The sequence below is a fragment of the Brassica oleracea genome, chromosome C8 (assembly GCF_000695525.1).
Source record: "Brassica oleracea var. oleracea cultivar TO1000 chromosome C8, BOL, whole genome shotgun sequence".
In the NCBI taxonomy this organism is placed as follows: Eukaryota; Viridiplantae; Streptophyta; class Magnoliopsida; order Brassicales; family Brassicaceae; genus Brassica; species Brassica oleracea.
Window position 1 is genome coordinate 22,805,602 of NC_027755.1, and position 13,084 is coordinate 22,818,685.

The 13,084-nt window shown below is 38.8% G+C and overlaps 3 protein-coding genes across 3 annotated transcripts in view; all 3 read left to right on the forward strand.

The window, feature by feature from the left end:
• The first annotated feature begins 4,577 nt into the window (after positions 1-4,577).
• On the forward strand, positions 4,578-6,308 carry LOC106309524 (rac-like GTP-binding protein ARAC4). Its single transcript, XM_013746569.1, has 7 exons — positions 4,578-4,929; positions 5,031-5,118; positions 5,209-5,318; positions 5,427-5,490; positions 5,607-5,671; positions 5,750-5,815; positions 5,901-6,308. The coding sequence occupies exons 1-7, from the start codon at positions 4,828-4,830 to the stop codon at positions 5,994-5,996; spliced, it is 591 nt and encodes a 196-aa protein (XP_013602023.1). The 5' UTR covers positions 4,578-4,827; the 3' UTR covers positions 5,997-6,308.
• Positions 6,309-8,592: 2,284 nt separating this feature from the next.
• LOC106312520 lies at positions 8,593-11,978 on the forward strand. The gene is made up of 10 exons (XM_013750076.1): positions 8,593-9,598; positions 9,736-9,822; positions 9,906-10,037; positions 10,143-10,277; positions 10,395-10,460; positions 10,554-10,664; positions 10,857-10,949; positions 11,058-11,091; positions 11,182-11,249; positions 11,652-11,978. Exons 1-10 carry the CDS (start codon positions 8,702-8,704, stop codon positions 11,727-11,729), a joined length of 1,701 nt encoding a protein of 566 aa, XP_013605530.1. The 5' UTR covers positions 8,593-8,701; the 3' UTR covers positions 11,730-11,978.
• A 359-nt stretch (positions 11,979-12,337) lies between these two features.
• Positions 12,338-13,084, forward strand: part of LOC106310733 (GDSL esterase/lipase At1g20120-like) — a 2,570-nt gene continuing 1,823 nt past the window's right edge. The window contains exon 1 of the mRNA XM_013747953.1: positions 12,338-12,794. Within this exon, the coding sequence (XP_013603407.1) occupies positions 12,353-12,794 (442 nt within the window). The 5' untranslated portion in view covers positions 12,338-12,352. The remainder of the gene's footprint in view (positions 12,795-13,084) is intronic.

Genomic DNA, 13,084 nt, shown 5'->3' on the forward strand with positions numbered 1-13,084 from the left:
TTACTGTGAAGTCTGGGTAAAGATTGTGTTGGTTTTTATTGGCTGGTCTCGGGCGAGTGGTTGGGAGCCAAGGATCATTCCATACTGATATAGATGATCCTGTTCCCACCCTTTTGATTAGTCCTTTGCTTACCAGAGATCTAGCAGATACAATACTTCGCCATCCATATGACGGAGAATATGAACGAATCGGATCCAGGGGTGATGCATTCCTGTAGTACCGACCTTTAAAAACTCGAGAAAATAAAGTATTTGGTTTCTCTATCAGTCGCCATAACTGTTTACCAAGCATCGCTGTATTGAAATCAGTGATGTCTTTAAACCCTAAACCTCCATCATCCTTACTGATGCATACTTTATCCCATGATTTCCAATGCATTCCTCTTGTGTTGCCGCCAGGGCTCCACCAAAATTGCGCGACCACACTAGTCAGTTTTTTTTGCATTAGCCTTGGGTAAACGATAGCAAGACATCACATGATTTGGCAAAGCCGTAATCACTGATTTAATAATCACTTCTTTTCCTCCTTTCGTGAAGAACTTAAAAGTCCAACCATTGACTCTCTTATTTAGCCGATCCTGTACAAAGACAAAAACCTGTATCTTAGAGCCCCCAAGATTTTCTGGCAGACCTAGATAATTTCCCATCCCTCCCAAATTCTGTATGCCCTAAATATCTCTTAGTTCCTGCTTGACAGATTCTTCAATCTTATGCCCAAATTGAATTGAAGACTTATCAAAGTTTATTAGTTGACCTGAAACTTTCTCGTATTCCTTTAAAATCCTTAGAATTGTGTAACACTCTTCCTTTTAAGCCTTACAGAAGAAGAGACTGTCATCCGCAAAAAGGAGATGAGATATTGAAGGACATGCTCTGGCCACCTTGATTCCTGTTAATTGTTTTTCCCTCTCTGCCTTCTTGATATTCGCTATTAAAGCCTCGGTGCACAAAATGAATAAATATGGAGATAAAGGATCTCCTTGTCGTAAACCCCTTTGTGGCACAATGAGACCCCTAGGCTGTCCATTTAAAAGGACCCGATATTGAACCGATGATATACACTCCATCATTAGTTTAATCCAATGTTCATGAAACCCCATCATTAGTTTAAACTAATGTTCATGAAACCCCATTTTCCGCTTTTACTGCCATATACTTTCCTTTACATGCCTCATTAATCCGTAATCCATGAAACATTTCCTGTGCTATAAGAATATTGTCAGAAATCAGTCGTCCTGCCACAAAAGCCGATTGCGTTTCTGATACTAGAGAGGGTAGCAACGATTTCAAATGCTGACATATAACCTTCGAAATAATTTTATACCCTACATTACATAAACTAATGGGTCGCAACTCCGTCATCCTTATAGGTCTCTCCGTTTTTGGAATCATACAAATATTAGTAATATTTAACCTCGAATCCAATTCTCCAGAAACCAAAAAATCATTCACCATCTCCACCAAATCTCCCTTAATAATATGCCATGAGTGTTGGAAAAAAAGAGCTGTCATGCCGTCCGGTCCTGGTGCCTTCTCTGGATGCATCATAAATAGAGCCTCTCTGACTTCCTCCTCGGTCGCTATCCTCATTAGACGTTGATTCATTTGTGGAGTTATGCCCGGTGTTACCTCTGAGAGAAATTCCTGAAATCCTGATGGAGAAGTTGTAGTGAATAATTCTTCGAAATAGTCAACCGCCACTTTCTCTACTCCGTTGTCCTCTGTAATCCTTAAAAAAATATAGGAAGGCTCTGCTGAGCTGGCTAAATTGGGTATAATGAGACCCTAAAATTTCTAACCCCATAATAAAAGGATTGTCTCCACTCCATCCCTTAAAAAAAGTCCTTGAAGCCTCCAAAGAAACCACTTGTATATCCCGTGCGCAAGTAAAATATTAGGAAAATCTCTAAACAAATACAAATTGCCAAACTCCAATCGCCTCTTGTAATTCATTATTTTTCCAAATACCATATAAACTACTATCTGAAATAACAACAAAAAACTCCTAATTACCAGTTGCCGTAGAACCAATACACATAGCGTGTCCATAAAATACAAGAATTCTCGATCCATATATAAGTAGCCCCACTCACAAATCCAAACCATATAGTAACAAGACCGACCAAATGTGCCTCCAGCAATATCATAATCCCAAAGACCAATATACATACAAACCAAAAAGACATAATTATTTACTGTTAGCTTGACCCAATACTTGCTCAACCTACTATCCAGACACCGTATATCTTTGTTCCTGCTAGGGAAGAACCAAAGTGCCAATATTGCAATCCCTAATGCAAGCCTCCATGCACCAAATAAAACCTCAAACCCTGTAACCCAACATTCATTTGGGATTTGAATTTGCAGAAACCATCCATTACCGTGAGATCGAACATCCCACCCTTCTTGGTTACGCTCCACCCCACGAGCCCTTACCCACCTGCAAGACCTTGCCAACCTGTGAAAGACACATTGACTTCGTGACAGCATAGAATTATCGAATCCCACATTCATTCCTCGCATCCCCTTTCCTTCAAACAAGATACTCATATGAAGAAAATAAAAGATATGACCTTTAAGTACATTCAAGCTAATCTTAAGAATGTTTGAAAACAATTTTTGTTTCTCTTGCAAAAACCTAATATCCTTAACGCGCCAACCTCCATAAGTTAAATTGAAAACTCCCAAACCACGAAGAAAAATCCCTTTAAAATCCAAGTGCCTCCATATTTTTTCCCCTAAAAAATGATGGAATCGGGAAGACAGATTACCACTTTCCAAAATAGAAGCGAAAGATCCTGTTTCGATTATACCAAATCCCATACCTTGTAATCCGAATGATTGATCTTCTGGATACTGCATCCATATGAAAGATCCCAATAATAACCATTTCCTAACAACCGCGATCCTTCTTCCCAACCTATGGAAAGCCCGTGGATTACCCCTCAATGTTATCGCTAACGAATCGAAATCCGAATCTCCAATAGACGAATTCGATTTGCTTTCCCTTCCCCTAAGCCATAGATCTCCTCGATCCCCAATCTTCCTCTGAGATCCCGGATCTCAATCTCAATCAATCATCAAAACCCTAGAAATCTATCGCCATCGCCGTTGCCGTCGATAAGAATTGTATATGGTTAAGAAACACAAAAAAATGTTCAATTATTAAAATATGTAAAATAAACAAAAAATACAGGTACATTCAATATATATAAAATATAAAATAAACAATAATGTTTTGAGTATTAAACTTTACCACAACAATAAAAACGCAAATCTACTTACTATATATAAAATTTTGAGCAAACATTTAGGAAAATGTATACCATTTTAATCATGAAAATCGTGTCATGCTAATATAAACTTTTAATCTCTAATAAGACTAATAAAAAATAAATAATAAATAAGTTTAGTTTGATATATGCGAAGATGATATAAAAATGTGTTCTCAATATAAAAACATTGCAAAAAAATAAAAATAATAACTAAAATAGTATAATGTCATAAAATATATTTGACAACAAATAAAAAAACAAAAACAAGTTAGAAAAATAAACAAACATCAAACAAATGTTAAGTAAATAAACATAATACCCCTCATCACTTAAAATTTTCTACAAGACAAAAATCATTATTATACACATCTCTTGCAAATGAAAATCTAAAACACAAACCATAAAATCATATAAAAAATAAAAATCTAGATAACAAGTAAAATATATCTGGCGGACGAACCCTAGTGATATTATATAAATATTATTTTAAAATAACACTGAGATGGAGTTAGTTAATAAAGAAAAGTGGGATGGGTTAATGGTTGGTGTATAGTTGGTAGGAAGGGCAGGCAGATGTATTAAGCTTAACTTCTCAAGATACAATGATTTGGTTAGCTCATATCTTCCTCGCTTTCTCCTCTATATATTATTTGGTTAATCCCGAAATTATTTCTTCTAATCTCCTCTTGAGCTGTTATATTTGCCTCTTGAGTTGTTTCTTTCAACAACGAAGCTACTGTCTGGTGTGAGTATGATTTGATGATGGGACATTCACTGACATGGAGGATCGTTATTGGTTGAGTTAGTTAGAGTTAGGCACGTCCCTTTGGAGTTTGGACTCTCGTCGCCTATGTTTCGTAATCCTAAAGGAATTGAGAAAGAAAAAGAAAAGAGTTTGATATACAGGAATCGTGCTGTAACACTAAGTAGCACGTTCTTGGTGATAGTTGCCAAATCCAATGATTATAGATTTTCCATTATCGCCTATCCATATTTAGCTATAATACAAAGTCTCTATCCCGTATGTCTTTTTGTACTCTTGTCGTAGACAAATAAAACGAAGAGATAGAGCAATACAAAACATTCATGACATTTTGTATTATTCAAAAATTGAAAAACCCGTGACATAAAAAAAGAAAAGAAAAAGAGAGATATTCAAAATTTGAAAATGAAAATAAACTAAAACACACAAAAACAAGTGGTGAATAAATAAAGTAATAAATTAAAAATATTAATAAAATAGGATGAGGGGAGTGAGTATATATGCATCTTAGCTGGCACATAGTTGTAATGTAACGACTCTGTCTTTAGTCTTTAGTCTTTAGTCATCATCAAAGTCATCAATCTCTCTCTCTCTCTCTCTCTCTCTCTCTCTCTGATCCATTTTAAAATTTTGTCCGGTCCTCTGCAACTTCTTGGTGCTTCTGAGATTCACAAGCTTGCGAGTTCGCTTCTGGCGAGAAATAGGCTTTTTGCTCGTTAGCAGAATGTCGAAGATCTGAGGAAAAAAGCACGAACAAGGAAGGGGGCTTTTTTCGATCCAGCAGAGGAGATGAGCGGCGCGTCGAGGTTCATAAAGTGTGTTACTGTCGGAGATGGTGCTGTCGGAAAAACCTGCATGCTGATCTCTTACACCAGCAACACTTTCCCAACTGTAATTTTCCTTTTATTAATTGATCTTAATATATTCGCTTTAAGTTTGGTTTTGTACAATAGTATAGTTTTAAACATAAGATCTGTGAAATTGTGTGACAGGACTATGTGCCAACAGTTTTCGACAACTTCAGTGCTAATGTTGTTGTAGATGGCAACACCGTCAATCTCGGCTTGTGGGACACAGCTGGTTAATAATAAACTGTCTTCTTTAAACCGGTTTGGAAAATTCGCTTTAATATGTTTCGGTCTTGACTTTAAGTCTTTTGTTTGAAAACAGGGCAAGAAGACTACAACAGGTTACGACCTCTGAGTTACCGTGGCGCTGATGTTTTCATTCTTGCCTTCTCTCTCATCAGCAAGGCTAGCTATGAGAATATCGCCAAAAAGGTTTTGCCTATTTTCTTATATAAATCAAACATTGGCGTGTGTTTAATTTGATTCTTAGTGAAATAAACATTAGTCTAATTTGATTCTTCTGCTCCTATTCTCTCTCAGTGGATTCCTGAGCTGAGGCACTATGCTCCTGGTGTTCCCATCATCCTCGTTGGCACAAAACTTGGTAACCAAACTCTTTCCTGATTCAACTCACCATGCTATATATATATATTTTTTTTACTCAAAGATCTTTGATCATCTCCTTAAACTTTTCTTACAAAGTTTTGTATGTATTTGCAGACCTTCGAGATGACAAGCAATTCTTCATAGATCATCCTGGTGCAGTACCGATCACTACAAACCAGGTACTTGTTGTAACCTTGTAACACGGTTAGTCTTGCCATGATTACCAGTTCTTGATGTTGTTATGAATGATGATGCAGGGAGAGGAGCTGAAGAAACTGATTGGGTCTGCTGTCTACATTGAATGTAGTTCAAAGACCCAGCAGGTAAGACATACAATATATTGCTTGTCTTGATTCTCATTGTTTGCATATATTCTTGTTGTGAGACTGACGTTGTGGGATTCTGCAGAATGTGAAGGCAGTGTTTGATGCAGCCATCAAAGTGGTGCTTCAGCCACCAAAGCAGAAGAAGAAAAAGAACAAGAACCGTTGCGCCTTCTTGTGATTAAAAGAAAATCTCTTTACTGTAAAGAGACTAGGCAACCAACTAAAAAGAAGAAGAATGATGATTTCAACTATTTGATTCGGTTCCTCCCCATTTTAATGTGACCATTCCGACAGTGAAGGGAGAACATTTCGAGTAGCTTTTTGTATAGTTTCTTAAAAACAAGCTGTGTTGTTGTTGTTGTGTCTTTTGCTCTTTCGTTTTGAGTTAACAGTGTGTTGTACCCTTGCTATGTAGTCTAATCTCTATCTCTCTTCTCTTTCATTCTCGACAATGTGAATCTAATTAATATTGCAACTTTTGTTAAAGCTGTTTGTCTTCTGCTTCTGCCTCCAATTGTGTATATGCAAGTGATCTGATTGAGAATCATGGTATGAATCTAGTTTGGATCATTCCCCTGCCGCCTGTTCAAACTCTTAAGTCGACTTCGAACACCAAAACTTCTAACAATTGATTTCTTCTCTTCCATCACAACCGAGCAGAGAAAATTGAAAAGAGAGATGCAATAACTCAATGATACCAGGGAGGGCAGTGCAGTGACCATCACATGACTATTGTAAATGGATGCTGGGATCGGCAATTTAAAGAAGCCCGCCAGACTTTGAAAAACATTAAAAAAAAAAAAACAACAGTACAAGATTACTGTCAAAACAGGGACACCCATTTTTATTATTATTACTTGTGAATGTTACAAACAGTGGAACTGTACAAGCTAAGGCATAGGCTAAAGCTGACAAAGGACCTAAAACATAACTGTGTATGGCAATGAAAAAATTCCCATCTCCATCGCTTTTGCTATTGTCTTCCTCCATGGAAATGCAGCGAAGAAATGGTTCATCAAACAATGAACTGTACCGGGTTTCTTTGCTTGTCCTTTGTTTCTTTTTCTTCTTTGGTTCGGAAAGAATCGCAGTCTCATTTTCAATAGAAGTGGAAAGCAGATTCTCATCGTGATCTGAGACAGAACTTGATATTATTTCAATGGGTCGATCAGTCCCTGAGGGGTTTCTTGAAGACTAAACGTATTCGTAAAGTCTTACCAGCTACAGGCGTAGCTATAAACGTCCGAGCATCAGTACATTACACAAAGAGTAGTAACAAATTGATAATTTGATATTGATCTAAGTCCAAAGATGAAAAAACACAAACCTTTGATATTAGTGAGGGCCTGCCCTGAGATTTTAGGGGCCCTAGGTGATTTTAGCATAGATTTCATTTTAAAATTTTTTTTATATATTTGGAGGCTTTTTTTTTAACAAATTTGAGGGTTTATATCTATATAATTTTTTTCAAAAAATTTGGAGGTCCTGAACGAATGTTTCAACCAACTTTGCCTAGGACCGACCCTGATATTACTCACAATAGAAGGAGAAGCTTCTCTTCTTCTCTTTTTTTACTATTTTGGCTATCATCACACAGATATCCAACATGGTGGTGTTGCTGCTCATGTTCTTCCATCAAACAAACAACTCTTATCAAGTTCATCTAACACTTGCTTGGTTGATAGATTTAGCTGCTTAATGGATTTCTCATTCTTTAGTTTTTTTTTTATATTCTTTTTCGAATTTAACACTTCATCTAGGTCTGGGCGTTCGGGTCTTCGGGTCGGGTTCGGACTGGTTCCTTTCGGATCCGGGTACTTTCGGGTCCTAAATATTTAGACCCAATAGGTACTTAGAAATTTTCGGTTCGGGTCCGTTCTTTTCAGGTCTGGGTCGGTTCGGGTCTATAATTAAAATATCCATAAAATATCCGTAATTTGTTTGGATCCATATCGGGTCCGGGTCGGGTTCAGATATTTAGGATCTGAAAAGGACATGATATATCCAATTCCATCAACTTTAGTTGAATATTTGTCATATATATCTAAAATTTTACAAAACAACTTAAATGAAACTATTAATAATTAAAATAAAACATTTTAAAACTCTAAATTTTACATTTTAAAGCTTTATATTACTTTAAAAATGTTAAAAAATAATAACAAATGTTGTTAACAAAAAATATTTCAACTAAATCATAAAATAATATATATAAAATAGAACACAAAAACATCATAGTTTTAGATATACATGTTTTTAAGTCGGGTACAAATCGGTTCTTATCGGGTCGGGTCTATTCGGGTCTATTCTTTTCGGATCCGGGTCTATTCAGAGCGGTTCTTTTTCGGTTCCGGTTCTTTTGGGTAAAAAAAATTTAGATCCAAAAAGTACTTGTAAATTTTCGGTCCGGTTCCGGATCGGATATTTTTGGATCGGTTTCGATTCGGGTCTTCGGGGTCCAGGTTAAAATGCAACTTCATCTACGAATGCAACGTCATGTGAAATGAGTCGACTTTCGTATAGTCTCACTTTGTTATTGGGCTTAGTTTAGTTTACAGCCCAATTGCATTGTTAATAATGGGTCTTTGTCCTCCCTCGCACTTGTTGCACAGAGAGGAAAAACAGCGAGAATCATCTGTCCGCGTATCTATCTTATCTATCTGTCTATCTATTTACAGCGCGTCAAAATACTAATCAACGGCCTCCTATCAAGCCACGTGTATTATTATAAAAGATTAACGTAGTCCGCGAAACAGACAATTTTCTTTCCTGACGAAAAAGGTTCCATTGACCCCCAAAGATCTATCTTTCTTTCATCTTCTCCACGCTTCGTCCTCCTCTTCATCGTTTCCTCTCACAGATCAATCTAATCACAGATCAAAGATGCAACCTGGAGATTACAATTCCTATTATCATCATCACCAGTACCCTCCTCAGTTTCCTAATCCAAATCCCACCGATCTTTCTCAGAACACGTACGCGTCGGCTCCACCGTTTAGTGGCGGTTACGGCGCCGGCGATTACTCCCAGAACTATCAACCGCCTTACGGGGGGAAAAACACTGAACATGTCCCTCCTCCTTCAGCTCCTCCTTCCTTCACTCCTCCTCCTCCGGCAACAAACCCTAATTCTTATTCGGCCTTGAACCAACCGCCCCCGATTCACCCGCCCGCACCATCTTCTTACGGATCGTCTGCTCCTCCGTATACATCGCAGCAGCCCATGTATTATCCACCCTATGATCCTCCTCCATCATCTGCAGCAGCTTCACCCAATCCTAATCCTCTGGTTCATGCTCCGCAACAGCCTTACTCATCATCCTACTCTTCAACTCCTTACACTGGAGGAGGAGGAGGAGGAGGATATGAGAAACCGCCTGTGAAATTCGATCAACCTTCTTATAGCGATTACGGCAGATCCGAATCAGCCTCAGATCTATACGGAAAACAACGATCTGGCAGTGGAGGAGGAGGATACCCTGCGTTCGAAGATTCTTCCTACGGAGATGGAGTCTATCCTTATTCAGGAGGAGGCAAAGTTGAGCCGTACGGGTCTCGTGGAACAGCGCCCAAATCATCGAACTCGACCCTGTTCGACGATTACGGACGGCCCATCAGCGTCTCTGATTCCTCCTCCTCCGCTAGCTCCAAATCCGCTAAGATCGCTAGAGCTGTCCCCAAGGCTGATGTCCAGGAAGATGCCTCTGGTGGTGTTCAGAAGTTTCGTGTCAAATTGTTGGCTGAAACTTACGGACAGACCACTACTGATGTTCTTTGTCAGGTATTAATGCCCTTCGTTCCAAATCCTTTGTCGCCTTGCTTAAGTTATTACTAAGCTTAACTCATTGGTAATGTTAGGAAGTTGCAAAGTTTATAGCTTTTTGTGTAATTTGGACTTGACTGTTTTGTTGTTGGCAGATTGGTTTGGATGGCCTCCGTATGCTTGATCCAAGTAGTAGCCGGACTTTGAGAATATATCCTCTCGAGAACATTACTAGATGCGAAGTAACTTACCTACTCACTCATAATACCTTTTTTAATGTTTGCTGCTAATTTGCATGATTATATATTTTATTTCGTTCAATCAGAAACTAGACTCATCTATACTGGCCTTTTGGTCTAAGACTCCGGTAGACTTCGAAGCTAAACGTATCAGACTGCAATCGAATAGTTACACCACCAACACCCTTTTGGACACTGTGACAGCTGCAATGTTTCAGGTTCTCTCTTAAGCCTGCATTTTTATAACATCTAGTCTTAGGTTTCACATTCTTTTATGCTTTCTCTTCATTAATCTAATATTGTTTTGTGATGATGGGTTTTAGGCCAAGGAGATTGGGGGAAGTAGCAGGCCTCCTCCTGTCTCCGCCAAGCTGGTCGAACAGTCTGCTGAGAAGAAGAAAGGATTGGGTGATTGGATGAACAAAATAAAGCCTGTGAATGAGGAGAAAGATCATTGGGTATATGATTTTTCGTTTTTTGTATAAATAAACTGCTGCTGGGAAAAAGTCCCTCATTTTTTGCGCTGTGCTTAGCTATGGTGTCATTGTTCTCACTCCTTTTATATTTGGCTTTAGGTCCCTGATGAAGCGGTTTCAAAATGCACATCGTGTGGGTCAGATTTTGGTGCATTTTTGCGAAGGGTATTGTTTCCCTCTCTGATCTGTCTAATCGGGAATTAAGTTCTGGTCATATCTGGGACTGACGAATGTTATGATCATTATTTTTTATTTCAGCATCATTGCAGGAACTGTGGTGACGTCTTCTGTGACAAGTGCAGTCAAGGTAGGATTGCTCTCACTGCTGAGGAGAATGCTCCCGAAGTCCGTGTCTGCGATAGATGCATGGTAAGCTCTGCTCAGTTTCCCTAAAAGTTGAGAAATAATGTTTCATGAATTTCTGACAATGCGTTGATCTAGCTTTAACATGGAAAATCTTGGCTGGCTGTTCTAGTTAAAAGTAAATTTGTTGTCGGGGTAGGCCTTTTAAGTTTTTAAAGTGTTGATCCTTATGTGATTCTGACTCTTGATGATGTGCAGGCTGAAGTGTCACAAAGGTTGAGTAATGCCAAGGAATCTGCTAGCAGGAACATGAGTTTGCAAAGCCATGAAGACCTCGCTAGGAAGTTACAGGTAGGGTTATCTCTCCGGGTTCTTTACTAAGTTTATGATTTGGAAATTGAGTTGATATCCGGCACAGACTATATACTTGTTTTCTGATTGCTGAGATGTTTTCCACAGGAGGAAATGCAGAGAAACCGCAAGTCTTCGTCTGGTAATCTATATGTTTGATATACTTCATGCTATTGATTTGTTGTTTCTGGTCATTTATGATTGCTGAGAATGATACGTCTGGTTTCAACAGGTTTGAAAGAAGGATCTGGTAGGCGGATGAAGGAAGTAGCCTGTCCAACATGCACAGTTCACTTGCAGGTTAGATTCTTTGATAACCCATGTTTCTTTCTTTGTATGATTTTCGGATCCAGAACAAGGAAAACAGAGTAGTCCTCATAGATGTAATCACGTTTTGAAATAGAATAGGTTGGCAAATGTTGATAATCATACCATGCATCTATGAGATGCCTTGATTTGACATAATCGCAGGACTTACCTCCTACTCCTTTATTTTATAAATGTGAGGATAGATAGCACTGTTGTTGCCTATGCTTAGCTCTAGTATCAAACAGCTAGGTAGGTTGTCGCTTAATCATCTGAACGATTGGTTAAACCAAGTGGATGTAATTAAGACTCGAGCCAGATTGGAAGTTTTGATTTTTGTAGTCTCTCCTGGTACCATGCGTGCACTTATGAGATCATTTCTATATGAATTTGCAGGTTCAGGTTCCATCCTCAGGATCAGAGACCATCGAGTGCGGGGTTTGCCAGAACCCTTTCCTTGTTAGCTCGCATTGATCTTCCTACCCGCCTGTTTTGCTCTTTGACATATATTACCAATTAAACATATGAGATTTGGGTCATTTGGTTACTGAATTGGGTTTGATCACCAAAAATAAGTTGGTCGTCGTGTCTCATGTGGGTGTTGCTTCCCCCTTTTGTGTGTATATGAAAGTCTTTTGAGTGATTGAACAGTCTTTACCCTCAACGTCTTTGATCATGGACATGCTCCAAAAGTTTTAATATTATATATATGATTTCATTGTCCACGTGAATGAGCACTGCTCAATAAAAAACATTTCAAGATTATATATGAGTTTCAGCGATTCGCTACAAACCAGTTTATACTAAATTTTGAAAATTATGGACACATCTTGAATTCGCAGAAAATAATTGATGCCTTGGTGATGTGCTTAAAGTAAGTTGTTTTCTCATGAGCGTCTATGCTCATGAGTGCTAACTAGATCTGATCGGCAACCGCTGTTAAAGCTAAATATTAGGAAGTTTCAAAATGTGTGAACAAAAAAGACACCCAACCAGCTCCATACACGGTCACATGCATAGCATGTTCGAATCAATTTGTATATATTGACTTGACAGCTAAACACATAAGCAAATAAGTGAATACATTTCATATAGTGATGAAGCAATATAGACTGGCTCGGTTTCTTATCTTCCTCTTATCACTTTTTATATGCTTCGTCACAATCCATTCTCAATGCCCACCAACACTACCTGCGCCTCAACCAATGCCACCACCACCACCACCACCACCATCTGGCCCATCTTCAAAGCCATGTCCACCGCAAGGCACATATAAATTCCCACCTGCGCCTCAACCGGTGCCATCACTAGCACCTTGCACATGTCCGTGTCCATCAGACTCATCTCCAAGACAAGTGCCACCAAAGAACATAACCGTACCGGCATTGTTTGTATTTGGGGATTCGCTCGTAGACACAGGAAATAACAATAACGTAAGCACACCTCTCAGGTGTAATTTTCGACCATATGGTATCGATTTCTTACAAGGTGTTCCCACTGGTCGGTACTCCGATGGCAAAGTCCCTTCCGATTTTTTAGGTTCTTTCCTTTGGCCTTTTTCTCCTTTTCTTTTTACAGTTAACTCTAGTAAGTGGAGTTTTGCTCGTTTTCTTTTAGTAAAAAGCAAAAGCAAAAGTTAACCAGTTCTCGTGGTCTGGTGGTATAGGAACCTCGGCTGAGGTGCCCGCCATCACGAGTTCGAGACCCGGCCACGGAATGACTTAGGCCCCCTGGTGGGTACAGACGCAGGCTGGTTCCGGGCTCAGGGGGATTAAGGCCGAAGGTCCGAATCCATCCTGATTAAACAAAAAAAAAAAAAAAAAAAAAAA

Excerpts from the sequence above, each read along its gene's own strand:
- LOC106309524 (XM_013746569.1), top strand. The coding sequence starts at position 4,828 with ATGAGCGGCGCGTCGAGGTTCATAAAGTGTGTTACTGTCGGAGATGGT. Across the intron at positions 5,672-5,749 it reads TACCGATCACTACAAACCAG|GGAGAGGAGCTGAAGAAACT; the intron begins GTACTTGTTGTA and ends ATGATGATGCAG. Across the intron at positions 5,816-5,900 it reads GTAGTTCAAAGACCCAGCAG|AATGTGAAGGCAGTGTTTGA; the intron begins GTAAGACATACA and ends GGGATTCTGCAG.
- LOC106312520 (XM_013750076.1), top strand. The coding sequence starts at position 8,702 with ATGCAACCTGGAGATTACAATTCCTATTATCATCATCACCAGTACCCT. Across the intron at positions 9,823-9,905 it reads AGAACATTACTAGATGCGAA|AAACTAGACTCATCTATACT; the intron begins GTAACTTACCTA and ends TCGTTCAATCAG. Across the intron at positions 11,250-11,651 it reads CATGCACAGTTCACTTGCAG|GTTCAGGTTCCATCCTCAGG; the intron begins GTTAGATTCTTT and ends ATGAATTTGCAG.